We start from the raw sequence: 21,807 nt of genomic DNA, 5'->3' as shown, positions 1-21,807 counted from the left end.
ACTAGAGACGGCTTACTGAATTCAGCTATTAGTGATGTAAGAAAAAACGAAGAAACAATGCTGCCAAGCACAGATAAAAACATGTGTGTAAAAACGATTATTTTGTCAATTAATCGATTAAAATTGCAATTAATTGAAAGAAAGTCTACGATACAATTAAATCATTAATTGGTCAAAATTAATCGATTATTTCAATCTTTGCGATTAATCTTGCCATCTCTACCAATGACTCCGTCTGTAGCTGTGAAACTCACTGGAAGACGGCATTGGTCTGTTTGTTTGTAAAATATTGATTAGTTTTGATTTTAGTAGATTTAATGGAATCAGAAGAAAGTAACTGTGAGGAAAATGCTGAGCCAATGGCTAAGAAAATTAAGACGGAATGGGTCAAAAGCTATTCTGACAAAGCTTTTTTGATGATGACTAGAATGGGATATGAAGAGAACAAAGGCCTTGGAAAACAAAATCAAGGTCGGCTAGAACCTATTATTGCAGTACAACAGGACGGAAGAAAGGGATTGGGTCTCAAGGCAGATGAAACTACAATTACATTGGAATCCTGGGATGATACTACGGAAGTTATAAGCCTGCCTGAAAAATTTTCTTGGATAAATAATGATGGCCCGGATGCTTTGCAATGTGCGGAAAGCGATATTGTTCTGGGCCCTCCTAAGAGCACAATTTCAGACGAGTGCTTATATTGCGATCCAAATATTTTGAAAAATATTTTGGAAGCAAAGTCTGAATTTGATAAATTAAATGATAATGAATTAAGGCGTGCGCGCGCGCGGTCTAATCCGTTCGAAACAATACGCAGCTCCATATTTTTAAATAGAGCAGCTGTTAAAATAGCAAATATAGATTCAATGTGCGACTATATGTTTACAAGACCTGTAGATAAAAATGGAGCTTCGTTACTGCATATGAATGAGCTTCTGTATTTCGCTGATATATGTGCAGGTAAGTTATAACTAACTTGGCGGCAACCGTGGTGTGATGGTAGCGTCCTTCCACACCGTGTGCCCTGGGTTAACACCGCGGACAAAGCAAGATCAAAATTTTAGAAATAAGGTTTCTGAATTAGAAGAAAATTTGGTAATAGTCTAGTTGAGGGATCGACTGCTAATACGCTAAAGACAGAAAATAAAAATTTTAACTCGTTCAAAAGATATTAACGAAAAACAGAAAAAGACCCGCGGTTACATCCGAAACCGGGGGTGGGATCCATAGTATTTTTGCGCAGAATACCTTTCTGCGTTGGCGGCCTTCGGCCGCGGTTATAAAAAATAACCCTGGGCTACGTCATGCCAAGTCCGGGTGTGTGGTATAACCGTGGTTACCGCCACGGTGATGCACACTTTTTTTTGTGGGTACAACACAACAACAACAAAATCACCAACTTCAACTGCAAATATCTCCGGACAGTTGCAATTTTTCTTTTCCGCCTTCGGATTAATGTTTTCCAGATTAATACGCGTCTTTTGACAGCTCTCTCGATTTTTTTGGTAGCGAATTAGCAGTCGACCCCTCAACTAGACTTACCAATTTTTCTAAGCAGGGTCGCTCCTCGGCAGTGTTTGGCAAGCGCTCCGAGTATATTTCTGCCATGAAAAGCTCTCAGTGAAACCTCATATACCTTGCAGATGCCGTTCGGAATCGGCATAAAACAGTAACACAACGAGTCGTCGTTGTGTGCGGACGTGTTTCTTACCGCTCTTTGTTTACTTTCTATTTTATTTTGTCATAATGGACGATTGTTGTGCCAAGTGCAATAAGTGCTTTTCGAAATCTGTCTCGAATATCGTGCCGTGTAATGGTTTTTGCAAAAGATTATTTCATCGTGCATGTTGCAAAAATATCTCGGAATATGATGTGAGACTAATCAAATCTAATCGTCACTTGCTCTACTTGGGTGAGGAGTGCGTTGATATGCCGGATAAGCTCTTCAAATCACTTGACTCTGTGCTATCTGCTCAAAAACTTGGTTTTGAACTCATCTCAAGGGCTATTGATAACAAATTTTTTAATCTTTCAAAACATCTTGATTATCTCAAAGAATTGTTACTGAACTCGTTGCAATCATCTTTCTTTTAGCTACGTCTCGTTTGGACTACGACGTATACGGCATCGTTGAAACGTGGCTCAACGAAGACTTCTTTGATGAAGAGTACTTTGACCCAAATTTATTCCTAACTTTCCGTAAAGACAGAGACTTCGCGAACACCGGTCAAAAGAAAGGTGGTGGTGTCCTAATTGCAGTTAACAGAAGCCTGCATTCGTTAAAGTTTCAACTACATAATCAGGATACGCGGCTCGATCAGCTGTGTGTCTGTGTTTCCAGTTCGTCTGGCTCTACTTTCATTTGTTGCTCGTATATACCGCCCAATAGTGGTGATTGCTTATATAATGGTCATGTGGAGAACATCGTTAATTTATGCGAAGCTCATACTGATGCCAACTTCTGTATACTTGGAGACTTCAATCTACCAGATATTGTCTGGTCAGATTTTCAATATAATGGAATTTTGACACCTACCAATGTCACGCGTTCTAATGAAATTAGCCTCATAGATAATACCTTAAGTTGTAATTTGATTCAAATCAATAATTTATTTAATACTCTCTCGTGGTTCCTTGATCTTATATTCGTCGACGAGAATTTAATATATCAACTCTCTGAGAGTACTTTTCCTGTATGTCTATCTGATAGGCATCATATACCAATAGCTATTCATCTACATAACTTTGATGCTATCCCTACATCACCTGCTTTAGATAATTCCTCTTTCAACTTTCGATCTACTGATTTCGGCGAGCTGAACAATGTATTATTTGCAATAAAAATGACGTCTCTAATTATAGGCCTATCGCCAAACTAACAGTTTGCTCGAAGCTTTTTGAAAAAATTATAAAAGAGAAGCTAACTTTTGTCATCAAAAGCGTCATTGAGCCGTGCCAACATGGGTTTGTGGCTGGCCGCTCGACTGTTACGAACCTAGTGTCGTTTTCTGATTTCTGCATTTCTGCATTTCAGGACGGTTGCTAAGTAGATACTGTATACACCGATTTCACGAAGGCTTTCGATAAAGTATCTCATAAAATCTTATTATTTAAACTGGAATGCATTGGATTTCACTCTGTTTTCCTATCATGGTTAAAATCTTATTTGTTGTTGTTGTTGTTGTAGCGATAAGGTTGCTCCCCGAAGGCTTTGGGGAGTGTTATCGATGTGATGGTCCTTTGCCGGATACAAATCCGGTACGCTCCGGTACCATAGCACCATTAAGGTGCTAGCCCGACCATCTCGGGAACGATTTATGTGGCCACATTAAACCTTCAGGCCATTCCCTCCCTCCCGACCCCCAAGTTCCATGAGGAGCATGGGGTCGCCAGAGCCTCGTCTGTTAGTGAAACAGGATTCGCCGCGGATAGGTGAGGTTGACAATTGGGTTTTGAGAAGCTATATATTCCGTTGGCAACCTGAAAGGTTGCGCTACACAGCCCCTTGAATCTGGTATTTTAGTCGCCTCTTACGACAGGCATACCTACCGCGGGTATATTCTGATCCCCCAACCCGCTGGGGTACATCTTATTTGTCGAATAGGTCCTTGTGCGTCGAAATTGAAGACTCTTAAGTCCCAACCTTTCTTGGCAACATCCGGGGTACCTCAGGGTAGCATTCTTGGTCCTCTTTTATGTGTGCTCTTTATTAATGACATTGGTTCCTGCTTTAATTCGTCTGACTTCCTTTTATATGCAGACGATCTTAAGATTTTTCGTAGAATTAATGGCCCGTCAGATGCAGTGCTCCTACAAAATGATCTAAATAATCTTGTGGCTTGGTGTAATGCCAATAGTCTCTACTTAAATGTCAAAAAATGCTTTCAAATGTCTTTTTCTAAGTCGTCTACCCTGCATACTACGCCCTATGGTATTTCAGGTGTTCCACTGGCTTCTGTCAAAGAAGTTATTGATCTAGATGTTGTCTTCCACACCTCTTTCTCCTTCGTTAGTCATATCTGTTATGTCCTTCCGAAGGCTTACAGAAACCTTGCCTTCCTTCGCAGATATGCAAAAGACTTTAAGGATTCCTATACCAGGAAGGCACTTTTTATCTCTTAAGTTCGCTCAAAATTAGAATACGCCTCAGTTGTCTGGAATCCTATCTATAGTGGCCACTCTGCCAGAATAGAGATGGTTCAAAGAAAATTCACTAGATTTTGCTTAATTTCTATTAACTTTGAAGATCCAACCCCATCCTATCACTCGCGATGCATACTTATCAATCTCCAGTCTCTTGAAATCCGGAGAGCTGCGCATCTACTAATGTTTGTTTATGATCTCATCACTGGCTCTTTGGATTGTTCAGCTCTTCGTACCTTCTTGCCCTTTTACTTGCGTGTCGGTAGAGCTAACTATTGCATGTTTGACCCGATTTTCCGCGCACTTACCGAATTTAATAGATTCTCAGGGAGTTTCCTTCTTGATTTCTCTTTGTCGAGAAGTACGTTCAAGTCTTCTCTGGATTTGTGGCTGTAATTTATTTTTATTATTTATTCAACTCATTGTTATCTTTAATCTTTTTTATTATTTACACAGTAATTACATATACAAGTTTGACTATATAGTTTTTATATCTTTCTATTCATTTGTATCTAGTCTGTAAGATTCTTTTCGATCATAGACTTAATAAACATATACATACATATAAAAAAAAAAAAACATGTAGGTCCCGTCCGGCCAATTTGTAGGGAAAAGCAAGAGGAGCCGACGCAAATGGGAAGAGAAGCTCGGCCTTAGGTCTCTTCGGAGGTTATCGCGCCTTACATTTATGTATTTATAAGTTATAACTAAAAAATTTTATATTAGGTAAGGGCTGTTGTTGTATGGTGCTTCGCTCCATCCACTAGGCGCGACCGATCACAAATTGGTGTCATGTGGGGACAAATTTGCAAGCAGGACATACCTTTTGTATGCCGGAATGATTCTTAATAGGTAAGAGTTTAACCTGTTACGGTACCCCTATCGATGTTGAGCTAGAGTGACGAGCGTTTCAATAGGGAGAGTGCGTTCCTCTTCTCCGAGTTCGGGTACTTTTCTTTAAGAACTGGATTCACCGGGCAATTCCTGGCGTAGAGGTCCGACGCCCTTTTGTGGATATCACTGAGGACCTGCTTGTGCTTTTTTGCTTCGTATGGCTGTGTTCTTAGGTGCCGTATTTCCTCATAATTTCCGCTTCCCAAGGCAGCCGGTTCTATGTACCGGAGCGACTCGAGATTTTTCCGGACCAAGGGCTGTCATTTCTGTGTAACCCCATTTAATTTGTTGCGTCCCTCCCTCAAATTGTCATCCTCCCAGAAGATCCTTGCAGCGGGACTGCGCGATATTCTCCTGCTCTGGGAATGTATCGAACCCAATCCGGGTCCTCCTGTCCCCGGTCCTGAGAAATGCGGTTGCCGCAAAATTATCTTTTTAGGAGGGTCATACTCTTGACAGTGTGTGACGTGAAAGGTATGGTTACATCGGACAGATTGTTCTGGGCTAGATCCCAAAACCAGACGTCCTCGTAACTTTTATAAATCTTTTGTGGCTCCTTGCTGTTCACGCCCAAGGGCGTCCCGTAGTCTACGCCTTAGCGCCCCCACTACCTTCCAGCAGCTGTGCTGCTCACCAAACAACAACAAGTACCCGAAAATAACGACCGATGAAGTTATAAAAATCCTACAAGTTTTTAAATACCAAATAGGCGGCAGGAAAATTCTGTCTGACGGCGTAATAAAAGACTATCCAAATAATTAATAGCAGTTTCGAAGAAGGTATTGTACCAGAAAAGTGGAAAATGTCAACGGTGATTTCAGTTGAAAAAATTAAAAAGACAATACATCCAGATGTGCTAAGACCTATATATACCATACCAAGTGATGCTAAAATTTTTGAAGTTTATGTTAAGAATCAAATTGGTAAAACACCTAGACTCAAACAAAGTTCTTGTTAATCAACAGTCGGGTTTTAGGAAAAAACATTCGTGTGAAACAGCTCCTAACTTTGTGTTATCGGAGTGGAAAGACGACATAAATAATAAGAAGGTGGTGGTTGCTGTTTTTCTTGACCTTAAAAGAGCCTTCGAAACGGTGAACAGGGAAATCCTTATCAAGAAACTACAAAAAATTGGTATTAAAGACATAGAGCTTGAATGGTTCCGCAGTTTTTTAAAACATAGGAAACAGCGAACAGTTATAAAAACAGTCATATCTGACGAATCGGAAGTACCCATAGGCTTACCGCAAGGCTCGGTTCTAGCACCAATATTGTTCCTAATATATATAAATGATATAGTGAATGCAATACAAGACTGTGAGATCAAACTATTTGCTGATGATGCACTGTTGTTGTTGTTGTTGTTGTTGTTGTAGCGATAAGGTTACAACCGAAGGCGGGGAGTGTTATCGATGTGATGGTCCTTTGCCGGATACAGATCCGGTACGCTCCGGTAACAGCACTATTAAGGTGCTAGCCCGACCATCTCGGGAACGATTTATATGGCCACATTAAACCTTCAGGCCCCACCCTCAAGATCCATGAGGTTAAACAAGCATTAGAGAAAACAAAAACGGACTTGAATAAAATAGATCCAGCTAATTTGAATACAAGAATTCTTAGTGCGAAGTCAGCTAGTGATAATTTAATTGAATTTAATTTATTTTATTTAAAGTCGACGCAAACACAAAGCGGTCGACTAATTATTGTAATAGACAGATATTTCATTTCATTTCATTTCATTTATTGCAAAAATAGTATTAGTACAATAAGATCTAGGATCTTTTATAGTACAACAAAAAGATAAATCGCAATGTAAAAAAGAACAAAAGTCATAACAGAGGGTTATGTAGGTTAAATAATCACATCAAACATAGAGAATTATCGTAATTTACTAGTATCTAAAATAAACAAATAATTAAATTCAATAACAAAACATTGTATACACTCATACATATTGATGGCGAAAACTCAAGAAGTATAATGGTTTCAACTAAAATGAGCATAAAGAACATTTTTAAAGTTGCTTTTATTTAGACTACTACGTACGGATACTGGAATAGAGTTCCATAGGCGAATGGCATTGACAAAGAATAGCCGTCCAGATGTTATATAGTTATAAGTTGGTACTATTAGGTCGTTGATTCGAGCAGACCTGGGGAATATTAGCTTATCATATAGGTAACTAGGCTCCTTATACATGATAAGTTGACAAAGGAAAATGCTGTTCCTAGCTTTCAGATATTCGAAGATTTCACAGCCCAGTAGACGCGCTCTCCAGCTGGATATATGATCAAATCTGGATAAGCCGAATACATAACGTGTAACATGATTAAATGCTACATCAATTTTATGAGCAGACTGGGAGCTCAGTTTACTGTACACTAGCTCAGAGTAGCAAATGATCGGCATAATCAATTGAATTGCAAGTTTTCTTCTAACATTGACCGGAGTATAAATAGCAGACATTCGTAAGTTTCTTAAGATATAGTATAATTTCTTAACCACCGAATTTACATGATCATCACAGGACAGCGTCGTGTTAATAACAAAACCAAGATTAGTCACTTTTGAAACGAGTTTGAGTTTACTGGCAACGCTCAAGGGCGGAATACTTGAGAAACTTATTCGTTTTTTAGATATAGGCAACACGTATGATTTCTCACTGTTCATGCATAAGTCATTTTCCCTAGCCCATTCAAATATGGATGTTAAGTCATTATTCAATCTTGAGCATAAATCGTTTGTCCCCTCTTGATTTCCCGACAACTATAGTTGGACATCATCAGCATATGCATGCATATGAGCATGCTGGCATGCATTAAATATGTCATTAATAAAAATACTTAAAAGTATTGGACCCAAAATAGAGCCTTGGGGTACCCCTGCCAATAGTGGTTTTAGACCTGAATTTTCGGAGCCGACAAGCTGGGATCTACCCGTCAGATAACTTCGCATGAGCTGCACTGCGGAGTCATCAAAACCAAGATAATTTTTTAATTTTAAGCACAGTAGGTCATGGTTCACAGAGTCGAAGGCTTTTGAGAAGTCAAGCAGGCATAATAAAGTCAACTGGTTTTTGTCAAAGGGTGCCCTGATGTCGTCTAAAATTTTTATGATAGCCGTGGAGCAACTGTGCTTTGATCGGAAGCCTGACTGGAATGGTGATAGCAGACTATGTTTGCAAACATGGTCTTGAATTTGTTCCGACAACAATATCTCAAAGGCTTTCGAGAGTGCTGGCAAAATGCTGAAAGGCCGAAAGTCACTAGGACAATCTGCAAACTTAGTTTTTGCAATGGGTATAACCGTGGCAATCTTGCACATATCAGGGAAGCAGGAGGTAGTAATACTGTGGTTGATAATATGCGTCAATGTAGGAAGAATGTACGGGGCAATTATTTTAACAAATTTGAGCGGTATATTGTCCTGACCGATTGCGTTGGACCTTATTTTATTTATGCATCTCGCCACATCAAGTTCTGAAACAGCTGTAAACTCAAATACTTGACAAACAGGAACCACATATAAGGGAGGGGTTGAGAAACTGGTATTAAGACAAGCCGGGTTAGCTTGGCTCACAAAAGCTGCATTAAGATCTTCAGTATTAAGGGAACAGTCAGAACTCTCACTCACATGCACACGAAGTTTTTTCAGATTACGCCACAAAACATGATTAGGCAACGATATATTCGACATTTTGCTGTAGTATCTGCATTTTTCTCTCCTAATATAGGCTGTGGTCTCATTTCGTGTAAGTTTGTATGCACGCCCATTTGCCTCGCTTTGGTTTTTCTTCCAAAGGGAATAAAGCTTATTGCGCTTGATAATCATAGCACGAACGGATCTATTAAACCAAGGGCAAGAGGAAGATCTGTTGCTATATACCCGAGATGGAACGTGAGTTGTATAGAGGTATAAAATAATTTCATTTAAAAATCTCAGCTTTTCATGCACCGAACTCAAGCTCCAACAAGCAGACCAATTTATGCTGGAGATGTCTCCAAGAAGGTTATTTACGTCCAGTCGTCGATAATCTGGTGAAATGGATGGTTTAGCTACTGCACTGTGGCTATCGAGCACTACATCAAATGAACAGAAAATTAGATCATGGTCTGAGATAAAGGATAATTGATCAAACTTTAAGACTTTAGACGTATCGGACACAATGAAATAGTCAAGAAGGCTGGGGCAGCAGTTCTGTCCATACCTTGTTGGTACGCACACATTAACCACTTCAAGACCAACACTTGAAACATCGTCAGGCTAAAGATAAAAGTATAGCAGTATGTAAAGCGTCAAACGAACATTCAAAGCCAATGCAGTTATACAAATCATTGTACCGCGAGCACCAATGACGCAGGGGACTGTTTCTAGCAAAATTTTGCCGGCATAGAGGTAAATGAAAAGGCACAAAATGTCTGGACGCCCTAGCAGGAACCGCAAAATTTAGTTGACTGAATAGGTCATGGGAGTCAATCACGCCAATGAGCTTGTGAATGAACATAACGCCAAGTAATACTCTACGATTCTCTAGAGATGGCAAACCTGTGCCCAGACTGTGCTAATGGGCCTGAAAAACTCTGTAAACTATTTGAGTCTGTGAATGCTACACAAAAAAGTGGGTTAGAAGCACTGATGACTGCCTTTGAAATTAAATTCAAAGATTTGGCCGCGCAAATTGATACTCTAAAAGCTAATATGAACATAGTGCCGTTGCATTACAACAACGAAACCAATAAAAGTAAAAAATAGCAAAAAACACCAAAAAAAGAGCAAAACAACACGAAAATAATATTAATACGGCTTTATTAGCCGCAGAAATAAATGCCCTAAAGACAGATGTAGTTAGCTCTCGTACTTTTAGTGCTAAAAGCAATCATAATATTAATTGTGATAGTTGTCGCTCTGCAGATGTCGATTTCTTGGCATTCTCGCCTTTGCCCAGTACCTCACGCACTCTCCCTACTGCACATCTGGCTACCACTCCTGCTAATAAACCTGTTAACACTGATCCTAAAATTAATGCTGCTACAAATACAGACAATACTAATGCTGCCGCGATCAGTAGTGCGCCGTCAATTAACCATGCTACTAATACGGTTAAATCTATTTCTGCTGCTCCGTCTACAGGGCCTGCTGCTGTTTCTACTGACGGCTGCCCTGTCTCTCCGGTTGCGTCCCGACGAATAGACTCTGCAAACATCATTGGCATAACTGCTGCTGGCATTTTGGGCCAAGATCTTAATCATTTGGCCTCCATTTCAACACAGCCTGCTGTTTTTCAGAATGTTCGAAGAGAAGTGACAGCCGTTCCGCCTCGTAAAGTGATCTTTGTATCAAGGTTGCATGCACCACTATCGGAAGAAGACATTTCTAATTATATCTGCACTAAGCTTGGAGTTGAAAATAGTGGCGTCAATGTCTTCAAGTTTACTTTAAAATATGCGAGAGACATATCTTCCTTCAAAATATCGGTTCCTGATAAATATTTTGATAAGGTACTGGATACTTCCTTTTGGCCGACTCATTCTGTGGTTCATGTATACTCTAAAAAGCATGTCAATACGTCAAAAAACTAAGATACCTGTGCTGTGAGAGCGGCACATACCTTGATAGCTGTCTACCGTCCTGTTCAAAAGGTCAGGGAGTTGATAATATTTCCATAAATGGCACCCAAAAGCAATTGAGTGTCTACTTTCAAAATGTCTCCGGAATCCGAACTAAGTCTAACGTAATGTACAATATGAGTTCGCTTGTGGACTATGACGTGTTCATTCTTATTGAAACCTGGCTAAATCCTGAGATCCTTGATTCTGAGTTTTTTGACTCTAACCTGTACACTGTCTATCGCAAGGATCGCGATTTTTCCAAAACTGGACTCTCTAGAGGCGGTGGAGTTTTAATTGCCATACGCCGGCACATCAACTCGTCGCTTGTGGAGCTGAAGGATCAAGACTCGCTTTTGGACCAACTGTATGTCTCAGTTCGCGGCATCTCTGAAATTTTTATCTGTGTGTCATACATTCCACCGTCTAGTCTAGACTCACTTTATAAGTCTCATGTAGATAATATTACTGATTTAGTTCGTTCTTGTGATAGTGGTAACTTTTGCATATTGGGTGACTTTAATTTACCTAATATTGAATGGTCTTATACTGTTTTCACACAGACGGCTTATTGAATAATAAAGGCAGTTTTCTACATTAAGACGCTTATTGAGCTCAATCTTCCCTACAAAATTCGAATCTATAATTATTTCATTAGTAGCTAATCGAATGCCTAATGAAGTCAAAAGCACAATGCAACTCTGTTGGCCGCGTTCCGCTTCTTAGTTTTTGGTGTGTTCAGTGCTTAAAAATGTCATATGTCAAAGTAAATGTCATTGTCTGCATGGCGGAACGATACAAGGTGGCCGCATCGAACAGCTGATTATAACCTTTTTTATTTGATTTGATACATCAACTACCGGTGCAGTACGATTTTGACATTTGTCCATCGAATTTACAAGTACATGGAATTTTGTTTGTTTGTAGGTATGTCACCATGCTGCCACCTTGTATCGTTCCGCCATGATTGTCTGTTATATAGCATTGTCATTTAATTCGCTTGACATTTCATCCTTCATACTAATCGAGCAGTTACTTCTGTGTGAAAGCAAAAAATTTACGATTTCATTAGAAGGTGAAATGAGATCATTAAGTTTCTGTGTGAAAACAGTATTACGTCGATAATAACTACTCATTGGTTCCGAACAATGTAAACACCACTTCTGAGATTTACCTTATTGACAGTTTCTCAAGTGTTAGTCTTTCTCAGATCAACGGCTTCACCAATCAACTGTCGAGAAGTCTTGATCTTGTCTTTCTTAATGATAATTTTAGCTGTACGGTCACCGAATGCCTGGAACCGTTATCATGCTCTGGTTTGCACCACATTCCGCTTATCCTCGAAGTATAATTCTATAACTTCGAAAGTATTGGAACTCTGAATGAGGATCCTACTTTTTCATTTAGACGTGGACATTATGACTGTATATATCAGGAAGTTTCTTCCGTTGATTGGGAAGCCCTGTTTCGGGGGTGTGATCTTGCACGATGCTTCAGCTTATTTAAAAACGTTGTAAATCAAATTTGCATAAACAATATACCTCGGAAAATGAAGCGGTGTTACAGAATACCATGGCATACTAGAAAACTAAGAGGCTTAAGAATCAGAGGAATAGGTTTTACAAAAAGTTCAAGGTCATTAAGCTAATGGCGTATAAAGAAAAATACCTGCGTTATTCCAAATCATTCAAAGCGTTAGGCAAGAGGCTCCATGGTAACTATGTTCGTAATTTTGAATCCGACATTAAGGAAAACCCTAGGGCATTCTGGACTTATGTAAATTCCAAAAAACCATGCTCAAGTATCCCTGCCTCAGTCATCTATAATTCTGAGCATGCTTCATCAACAGCTGAAGCGGCCAATCTTTTTGCAGCCTTCTTCTGCTCCAATTTCGTTACGCCACCGGAAGACCCGCAGGAGTTGCCCACTGTGGTTGACAGTCCCATTAACTTTGGTGTGCTGACTCTATCAATTGAAGATATGGTCGATGGAATCCAGAATATTAAATCATCTACTCATACCGATATTGACGGCTTATCGTCTTATCTTTTGAAAAATTGTTTGGCTCTGGCATTTCCCCTCCTTTTAATTTTCAACAAATCTTTAAAGTGCGGCGAATTTATTGATGCGTGGAAGATAACCTTCATCAGCCCTATTTTCAAGTGTGGTAGCAAGAGCAATGTCGCGAATTATAGGCCCATTGCAAAATTATCATCGGTTTCAAAATTATTCGAGTACATTGTGAGACTAAAAATGTACTTTGCTGTTAAACCTCTAATCACTGAAAATCAGCATAGTTTTATGGCCGGTAGATCCACTGTAACAAACCTATCTATCTTCTCTGATTTTTGCATATCTTCTTTTAATGACCGTTGTCAAGTTGATACTGTGTACACCGACTTCTCAAAAGCATTTGATAAAGTTAGTCATTCTATCCTGATTTCTAAATTGCGTGGGCTTCCACTCGATGTTGTTATCATGGATTAAATCATACCTCCACCAGCGTAGCTGTGTTGTGGTTATAGACAATAACTCTTCAAACACATTTACAGCCACCTCCGGGGTGCCTCAAGGTAGCATAATTGGCCCATTACTTTTTGTAATTTTTATAAACGATATTTCCACCTGCTTCCAGCACTCTAATTTTCTATTATACGCTGATGACCTAAAGATTTTTAATACCATCGCAAACTCAGACGACGTGATTAAAATGCAATCTGATTTAGATAAAGTTGCTGTTTGGTGTCGTGCCAATAACTTGCCACTAAATGTTAGCAAATGCTTTCTTGTAAGCTTTTCTAAATCACGTGGCCTCATTCCCACTTCCTACTCTCTCGATGGTACCCACCTCTCAACTCTTAACGAGATAAAGGACTTGGGTGTTGTCTTCGATTCGAAATTTTCTTTCACGACTCATATAAATTCTACTATTGCTAAGGGGTATTCACTTCTGGCTTTTATTAGGCGTTCCTGCACAGACTTCACGGATCCCTACACCCTCAAGTTATTGTTCACTGCACTAGTTCGTTCGAAGCTGGAATATGCCTTTTTTATTTGGAGGCCGTATCATGAATGTCATATTGTTAGGCTTCAACGTGTGCAGAAAGCGTTTGTTCGGTTCGCGCTGCGCTCGATGAACTTTTCTGAACCGATTCCATCTTATAAATCCAGGTGCTCACTTATCAAATTAGAGTCCCTGGAATGCAGAAGAACTGTCCTATCGCTCACGTTTGTTTATGCCATCATTAATGGTGTAGTTGATGCACCTTGTCTCTTCAGGAGTCTCCGATTCCATATCCCTATAAGGCCTCTTCGTAATATACCTATTTTCTATACGGATTGTGTCCGAACCCTCTATGCCTCAAACGCACCTTTGCTTAGAGCTATGACCGACTTTAATCGCATCTCTGATTCTTCAGCTATTGATTTTGCTCTTTCTAAGTTTACTTTTAAAACAATACTTACTGATATCTTTTCAAACAGATAAATGTGCTGGTCAATCTCTTCATAGCATGTAAGTTTTATTGTGTCTTTACTCAACTTATGTACTATACTATTAAATAATTATCTAATTTTAATTTAACATTGTTATCTAGTCTGTAAGGGCTTTAAATGCCATAGACTGAAATAAAGAAATATAAATATAAATATAAATTAATTAGAAGAAGCCTATTCCTGTATGGTGGAAGATGAGTACTTGATTCCCAGTTGAGACCTCGTAATGCAAAAATTAAAAACCGTCTCTGGACCGACTCAATTCGACCAACATGGATTTGATAGATTGGAGACCAAACGCATGAACAGTACTCGAGAATAGGACGTACCAGCGAGGTATAAAGGATCTTTGTGAAATAAGGGTCATCAAACTCTTTAGCCCAACGTTTGATAAAACCTAATACACCAGTTGCTTCGTTTATAGTGGTTGAAATATGTGTGGTAAAACTTAATTTCGGATAAAAAATAACTCCTAGACCAGTTACAATAGATATCCGCTCCAAAGGGTTGCCGTTAAGTATATAAGATGATAGGACCGGCCTTACACGTTGAAAAGTTATTTGCTCACATTTAGAGCAATTCAAAATAAAGTAAATTTGCAGTACACCAGCTTTGAAATGAGTCAAGATCGGCCTGAAGCTGATTAAAACATAATACGTTCGAAGGCAGATATGTGTAACAAAGTTTTACATCATCTGCATACATAAAAACTCTATAATGTATTATAACCTTTGGTAAGTTGTTAATGAACAGAGTAAAGAGTAATGGACCCAAATGGCTACCCTGGGGCACGCCAGAAGTTACATCAAACGACTTTGAAAGATTGTTGTTGAAGAAAACTCGCTGAGTCCTATTTTCAAGATAACTTGAAATCCAACTTAATAAAGGCGCTGGAAAACCCAGAAGATCAAGTTTGGTAACTAAGAGCTCGTGATTAACAGAGTCAAATGCTTTACTAAAGTCGGTGTAAATTACATCTGTTTGTTTGCAAATTAAAAAACCATTCATAACAAAAGACGTAAATTCAAGCAAGTTGGTAGTAGTTGATCTCCGATGAACAAAACCATGTTGACAAGGTGATATTAAAGAGCTACACAAGTATTGAAGCTGGTATGTAATTATCTGATCAAAAGTTTTAGGGATAGCTGAGAGCTTAGCTATGTCTCTGTAGTTCTCAATATTAGACCTACTACCTTTTTTATGCAAAGGTATAATAAACGATTGTTTCCAAATAGATGGGAATGATGCGGATTTCAGAGACAGTTTAAATAATTTAAAGATAGGCTCTGATAAGCTGACAGCACAGTACTTAAGTACACAACTAGGAACACCATCTGGACCCGGCGAAGATATCGGTTTCAATGGAAGAAGTTTATTAAGAACAGTATCTTTATCAATAAATGGGTTTAAAATATTATTAGAACTTTCCAAGCAATATGGATAAAGATTAGACTGGACACATTGGGATGAATAGGTTGATTTAAAGAATTCAGCAAATAAATCTGCGATTTCGGTATCAGAATTTGCGTTTTTGCGCCCATAAATAAAAGTAGATGGGAAACCAGAAGTTTTCCTTTTGGAATTAACAAATCTGTAGAAACGTTTCGGATTATTAGTAAATTGGAATTTGCAACATGATAAGTAACCTTTATAACAGCGCTGGCTAAGACGATGACAATTGGAGCGCGCCACTAAATATTTAGAAAAATCAATAGCTTTACCAGATCTTTTTGAAACGCATATAGAGTCTAGATTTAATATTATCAAGTCTTAATAGTTACTTTGAGAACCAAGGTGGTTTACCCGTGGTGGTACTGGAATAACGAAGAGGGACACAGCTTTCAAAGAAAGCATCAAGAGAACAATAAAACAAGGAAGTCGCTGCTTCAACGTCTGTACACGCATAAAGACTCGACCAGTCGTGGGAAGAAATCAATTTATTGAGCCCACTAAAATTCGTATTTGAAAAACATCTCGACCGGGGTCGGGAATTCGGCTTAGAAACATCGAGCATCACAGGTTGAACAACATCCAGTACTATCTCAAGCGTAGGATGAAGAGGGTCTTCAGGAAGGGATAATGGGGGAGTTCGGGTTAGAGTAATACCCGCAGAGTCATCTGTAAACACTTAGTCTAAGATTTTCCTTTTAGAATTTAAAATATTATTAGTTTGGAGAAGAGATGTATCTAGCAGGCTATTTAAAAAATCGTGCTGAGTAGTGGGAGTCATAAAATTTTAGTCAATGGTATTGATCCAATTTACTGGTGATAAATTGAAATCACCAAAAACTACTAGGCGGTCTTTCTCTCGCAATTGCGAGTACAAACTACAAATAACAGTGCTATGACATGTATAAACATGTATATCCGATCGTGGCGGTATATACACGAGCAGCAGATAAACAAACTAAAATTGTGCAAGGCAAGCTTTACTGCTATACTGCTTTACTGCTGATAAATTCAATGTCATTTGTGGTGTCCAATAGCAGCAACTCAGATGGAAGCGTCGAGTCAACAGCAATAAGGACACCACCTGCTCTAGATTCACGATCACGCCGATAAACTACATATTTACGTGAAAAGAGTTCAGAGTTCAAATTATGAGCTTTTAACCAGGTTTCAGTAAAAGCTATAACTTGAGAAGTAAAAATAAAACTATTCAGAAAAAATGTACTTAATTTCGATCTTAGGCCACGAACATTTTGGAGTGATGGTTATTTTTTCACTGTTTCCGCAGAGATTTTTGAAGTTCCTGCGGCGTTAGGTTTTTTTTGTAACCAAATGCACAACTGAATGTTTCGGCCAGAATGTATATTCAAGAACTCTATCAAAATAAGCGTCTGGCACTGATATTTTAAATGATGAAATATCCCTATCATAACTAAAATTAAATTTATACACGCCTATTTTAATAGGTTGTGAAAGGTCTAGCTTATCTTCTATATACTTAATAATATCATTTTCCATAAGCGAAGAATGAAGACGAGATACAAAAATTGTCCTGCGAGGCGGCATGGCAGTCACCTGCCTCGGTTGCGCATTGTCAACATTTGGCAAACGCACAGCGGCGGAGGTAGAATCACCACCTGTGTTGGTGGAGCTGGAAGCAGCATTGTCATTAATGGTTGTTTATCATTAACAGCAGTAGTTTGAACTTGAGTGTTAGCAGCCACATTTAATGTTGCATTATCGTGAGAAATCTTGTTTAAGGATAAAATTAAGGACACTCTAACAGAAAGGCTAGATAAAAGTAAATGCAACATAGTTGATCCGAAAGTATACTTTCCTAAAATCATGGTAATGATTAACATTAGTACTGAACATCCTGAAGAGGAAATTGTCGCTTCCCAAGGCAGTCGGTTCTATGTACCGGAGCGACTCGGGATTTTTCCCGACCAAGGACTGTCATTTCAGTGTGACCCCATTTAATTTGTTTCGTCCCTCCCACAAATTGTCATCCTCCCAGCAGCTCCTTGCAGCAGGACTGCTACATATTCTCTTACTCCGGGAAGGTATCGAACCCAATCCGGGTCCGTCTCCTGACCCCGGTCCTGAGAAATGGTTTTACTGCATTTGCCAGAAAAGAATCTTTTTAGGACGGTCATACTCTGTTCAGTGTGTCTCGTGCAAGGGATGGTTGCATCGGACAGGTTGTTCTGGGCTTGATCCCAAAACCCGACGTCCACGTAACTTTTATAAATCTTTTGTGGCTCCTTGCTGCTCACGCCCAAGGGCGTCCCGTAGTCTACGCCTAAGCGTATCCCCACTACCTTCCAGCAGCTTCGCTGCTCAGCAAGCCACAACAAGTACCCGCTGCTGCTCGCGCCCCACGGCGCCAACAACTCAAACAGCTGATACCACTCATAACTTCTACCTTCGTAGTAGAGCTGGTAGCAATGCTGAGCATCAGCCCCTGCCCCCGTCTTCTTCTCCCCCCCCCCTCTTTTCTGGCAGCAATCGTGCAGGTCAGGGAAACAGACTCTTAGTCCCTGCCTCCGTTTGCACCGTCTGCCAGCACAGAATATATGGGTTTGCGACATCCGCTCAATGCAGCTCCTGCCTTGGGTGGTGCCACTTTCCTAGATGTTCTGGTCCCCGCGACGGCAACCCCTCGACGGGTTTCATCGCGCCATGTTGCCAGGCCGCAAACCCAAATCATCCGGGTACCCCAATGCTTGCCCAAGGGCGCCCAGTCCCAAGGCCACAACAGCAATTGCGTCCTGGCCTTCCACAACCTAGGCGTAGTCACCCCTCACTTACCCCTAGAGTGGCGGCGTCACCCCTCATGCACTTCAGAATTCTGCAGTTCAACTGTAATGGACTAACTGGGAAGATTACGGAGATAGTCGATTTCATGAAGCGGCACAACATCCGCATTGCTGCGATTCAAGAGACTAAACTCACAGCAAGATCTGCATTGCAGACCTGCTCTGGTTATAATGTCCACAGGAAAGACCGCGAGAGCGGAAATGGAGGCGGTCTCGCGTTTATTATACACCACTCTGTGCAATATTATATATTTGATCCTGGCATCGACCGCAGGGACAATGTCTTAGAACGTCAAGGCCTATCTGTCCGGTCAGGCGATGCAAATCTAGAAATCATCAACATCTACATCCCTCCTGTCACCTGTTGCCCCAGTGGATACCGCCCTAATATCGAGGCCTTACTCACTGGCAACAATCGCATTATCTTAGGCGATTTCAATGCCCCATCACGACCTATGGCATTCAAACTTGCGGGCGGACAGTAGGGGTGAGATGTTGGCGGATCAAATAGACGAAACGACGTTCTGCACAATAAACGGAGACGCCCCCACACGTATGGTAGGAAGCTGTCATAGCTCGCCAGATATCTCAATCGTGAGCGCAGAACTCGTAAACTGCGTCAACTGGCAGCCGATGGTAACATTGGCATCCGACCACCTGCACATACTTATTTCGTTCGAGCGTACCGCCGACTTCATCGTCACCGAAAAACGCACTTTCATAAACTTCAAAAAAGGAAAGTGGGAAGAATATAAATCTGCAACAGACAGCAGCTTTGCTGCCCTCCCTATCCCGACTGATGCCCGCCAAGGGGAGCGTGCCTTCCGTAAGGTCATTGAATCCGCCTCGGCACATTTCATTCCCGCCGGGAGAATTCCCGAAATCCGGCCCACTTCCCGGCGGAGGCCGCGAGCTTAGCGAGGGAACGCGACCTTATAAGACAGCTTGATCCAGGCGACCCCCAAATAAGGGATATAAACCAACGCATCAGATTGCTTGTGGACGAACACAAGCGGGCGAAATGGGAAGAGCACCTAAGAGGTTGTAACCTCTCTACCGGTGTAGGTAAACTTTGGTCCACCGTAAAGTCCCTATCGAATCCGACTAAGCACAAAGACAAAGTTTCCATCGCCTTTGGCGATAAGGTGCTGTCGGATGCGAAAAAATGCGCGAGCGCTTTCTGCCGACAATATTTAATGCATCCCACGGTCGACAAAGATAGACGGAGAGCCAATAGACACGCACATAAACACAAACTCAGCGCGTCACCAATTACCATCACCGCTAGAGAGGTTGAGGACGCCATTGGTCGCGCTAAACCATCCAAAGCAGTGGGCCCAGACGGCATAGCCATGCCGATGCTTAAAAACCTGTCTCTTTCCACCTTTGTCATACCCGAGAAATGGAAAATGGCCAAGGTGGTCCCGCTACTAAAGCCTGGGAAACCAGCTAACGTAGGTGAGTCATATCGTCCGATATCTCTCCTATCGCCAGTGGCAAAGACGCTTGAAGCCATTTTGCTCCCTTATTTCCAAGCACATTTGCAGCTAGCCCCTCATCAGCATGGCTTCAGAAAACTCCATAGCACTACCTCCGCGTTAAATGTCATTAGCACCCAGATAAATTGCGGTTTGAATCAATATCCCCACCATAGAACAGTACTCGTAGCGTTAGACCTATCAAAAGCATTTGATACGGTCAACCATGGCTCGTTACTGCAAGACCTGGAAGGGTCTACCCTTCCCCCATGTCTTAAAAGGTGGACCGCAAATTATCTGGGTGGTCGGCAGGCATCGGTGCAATTCAGAAACGAAACATCAAAACAAAGGAGAATTAAACAAGGGGTGCCACAGGGTGGTGTCCTATCCCCGCTTTTGTTTAATTTCTACATATCTAAGCTACCTTCACCACCGGAAGGAGTCACAATCGTTTCCTACGCAGATGACTGCACAATAATGGCCACAGGCCCAGGCCCAGAGATCGATGAGCTATGCAATAAAATAAACGGCTATCTCCCTGATCTCTCCAGTTTTTTCGCCTCGCGAAGCCTGGCATTGTCACCGACTAAATCTTCCGCGACCTTATTTACAACATGGACGCCCCAAATGTCGACCATATTGAACATCCACGTCGATGGCACTACGCTACCGACTGTCCTACACAAAATCTTGGGTGTGACGTTTGATCAGGATCTACATTTTGGTGCACACGCAACCGCAATTGTTCCAAGAATTCAGAGCCGTAATAAAATCCTCAAATCCCTTGCTGGCAGTAGCTGGGGAAAAGATAAAGAAACGCTCTTGACCACATACAAAGCAATTAGCCAGCCGATTACGTGCTACGCGTCACCCATATGGTCGCCAAGCCTAAAAACCACCCACTGGAAGAAACTACAGGCCTGCCAAAATACTGCTCTCAGAATCGCCAAGGGCTGTCTTCTTATGTCCCCAGAACACCATCTGCATAATGAGGCGAGAATACTCCCCATCAGGAAGAGAAATGAGATGCTGACCAAACAGTTTCTGCTGAATACCCAGAAACCTGGGCATCCCAACAGACATCTGATTGGCGAACCAGCACCGCCTAGGGGCCTAAGGAGTCATCTCCGTGAGCATTTTGAGGAAATACGGCACCTGAGAACCCAGCCGTATGAAGCGAAAAAACACAAGCAGGTCCTTGGTGAACTCCATAGACAGGCGTCGGACCTTTATGTCGGGAATTGCCCGGTGAATCCAGTACTTGAAGAAAAATATCCAGAACTCGCAGAAGAGGAACGCATACTCCCCAGGGAAACGCGTGTCACTCTTGCTCAACTTCGTTCTGGATACTGTAACAGGTTAAACTCTTACCTATCCAGAATCAACCCCGACATACAAAATGTATGCCCCGCTTGCAATGTGTCCCCACATGACACCAACCATCTCTTTAATTGTAATGTGGAACCAACGCCTCTAACACCCCTTTTTTTTATGGTCCACCCCTGTTGAAACGGCAAGTTTCCTTGGACTCGCGTTAGAGGATATTGATGACAATTTGTGATCGTTCGCGGCTATTAGGTGGGGCGAGCATTGCTACAACAACAACAACAAGAGGAAATTGTTGGTAAGATCACCAACCAAAATGAGTTTTTGCGAGATGCTAAAATGAAACGTGTAAAAGTACGTCCACACCGGTAACGAAATAGCAAAGTTGTATAACAATTGTTTTAAAACAACTTTGATCTTTACCACAACCTCTGGGTAACATGTAACCTGCTATAAAAACAGAAAAAAGTTACACAACATCGTGTTATACAACAACAAAAATACTATGAAGATGTGTTGAAAGGCAAGAAAATCAATATTGGTTGGGACGGCTGTCCAGTTTACGACGCTCAAACGGTAAAAAGATGTTATAAA

The 21,807-nt window shown here is 40.9% G+C and overlaps 1 protein-coding gene across 1 annotated transcript in view; it reads left to right on the top strand.

The window, feature by feature from the left end:
• The first annotated feature begins 211 nt into the window (after positions 1 to 211).
• The window catches only part of Cmtr1 (Cap methyltransferase 1), a 162,072-nt gene continuing 140,476 nt past the window's right edge, over positions 212 to 21,807 (top strand). Inside the window, exon 1 of the mRNA XM_067782152.1 lies at positions 212 to 960. Coding sequence (XP_067638253.1) covers positions 318 to 960 — 643 coding nt within the window. The 5' untranslated portion in view covers positions 212 to 317. The remainder of the gene's footprint in view (positions 961 to 21,807) is intronic.

The sequence above is a fragment of the Eurosta solidaginis genome, chromosome 4, assembly GCF_040869045.1.
Source record: "Eurosta solidaginis isolate ZX-2024a chromosome 4, ASM4086904v1, whole genome shotgun sequence".
Taxonomy (NCBI): domain Eukaryota; kingdom Metazoa; phylum Arthropoda; class Insecta; order Diptera; family Tephritidae; genus Eurosta; species Eurosta solidaginis.
The sequence above is the reverse complement of the archived record's forward strand: the minus strand, read 5'-3'. Positions and strand labels throughout refer to the sequence as shown.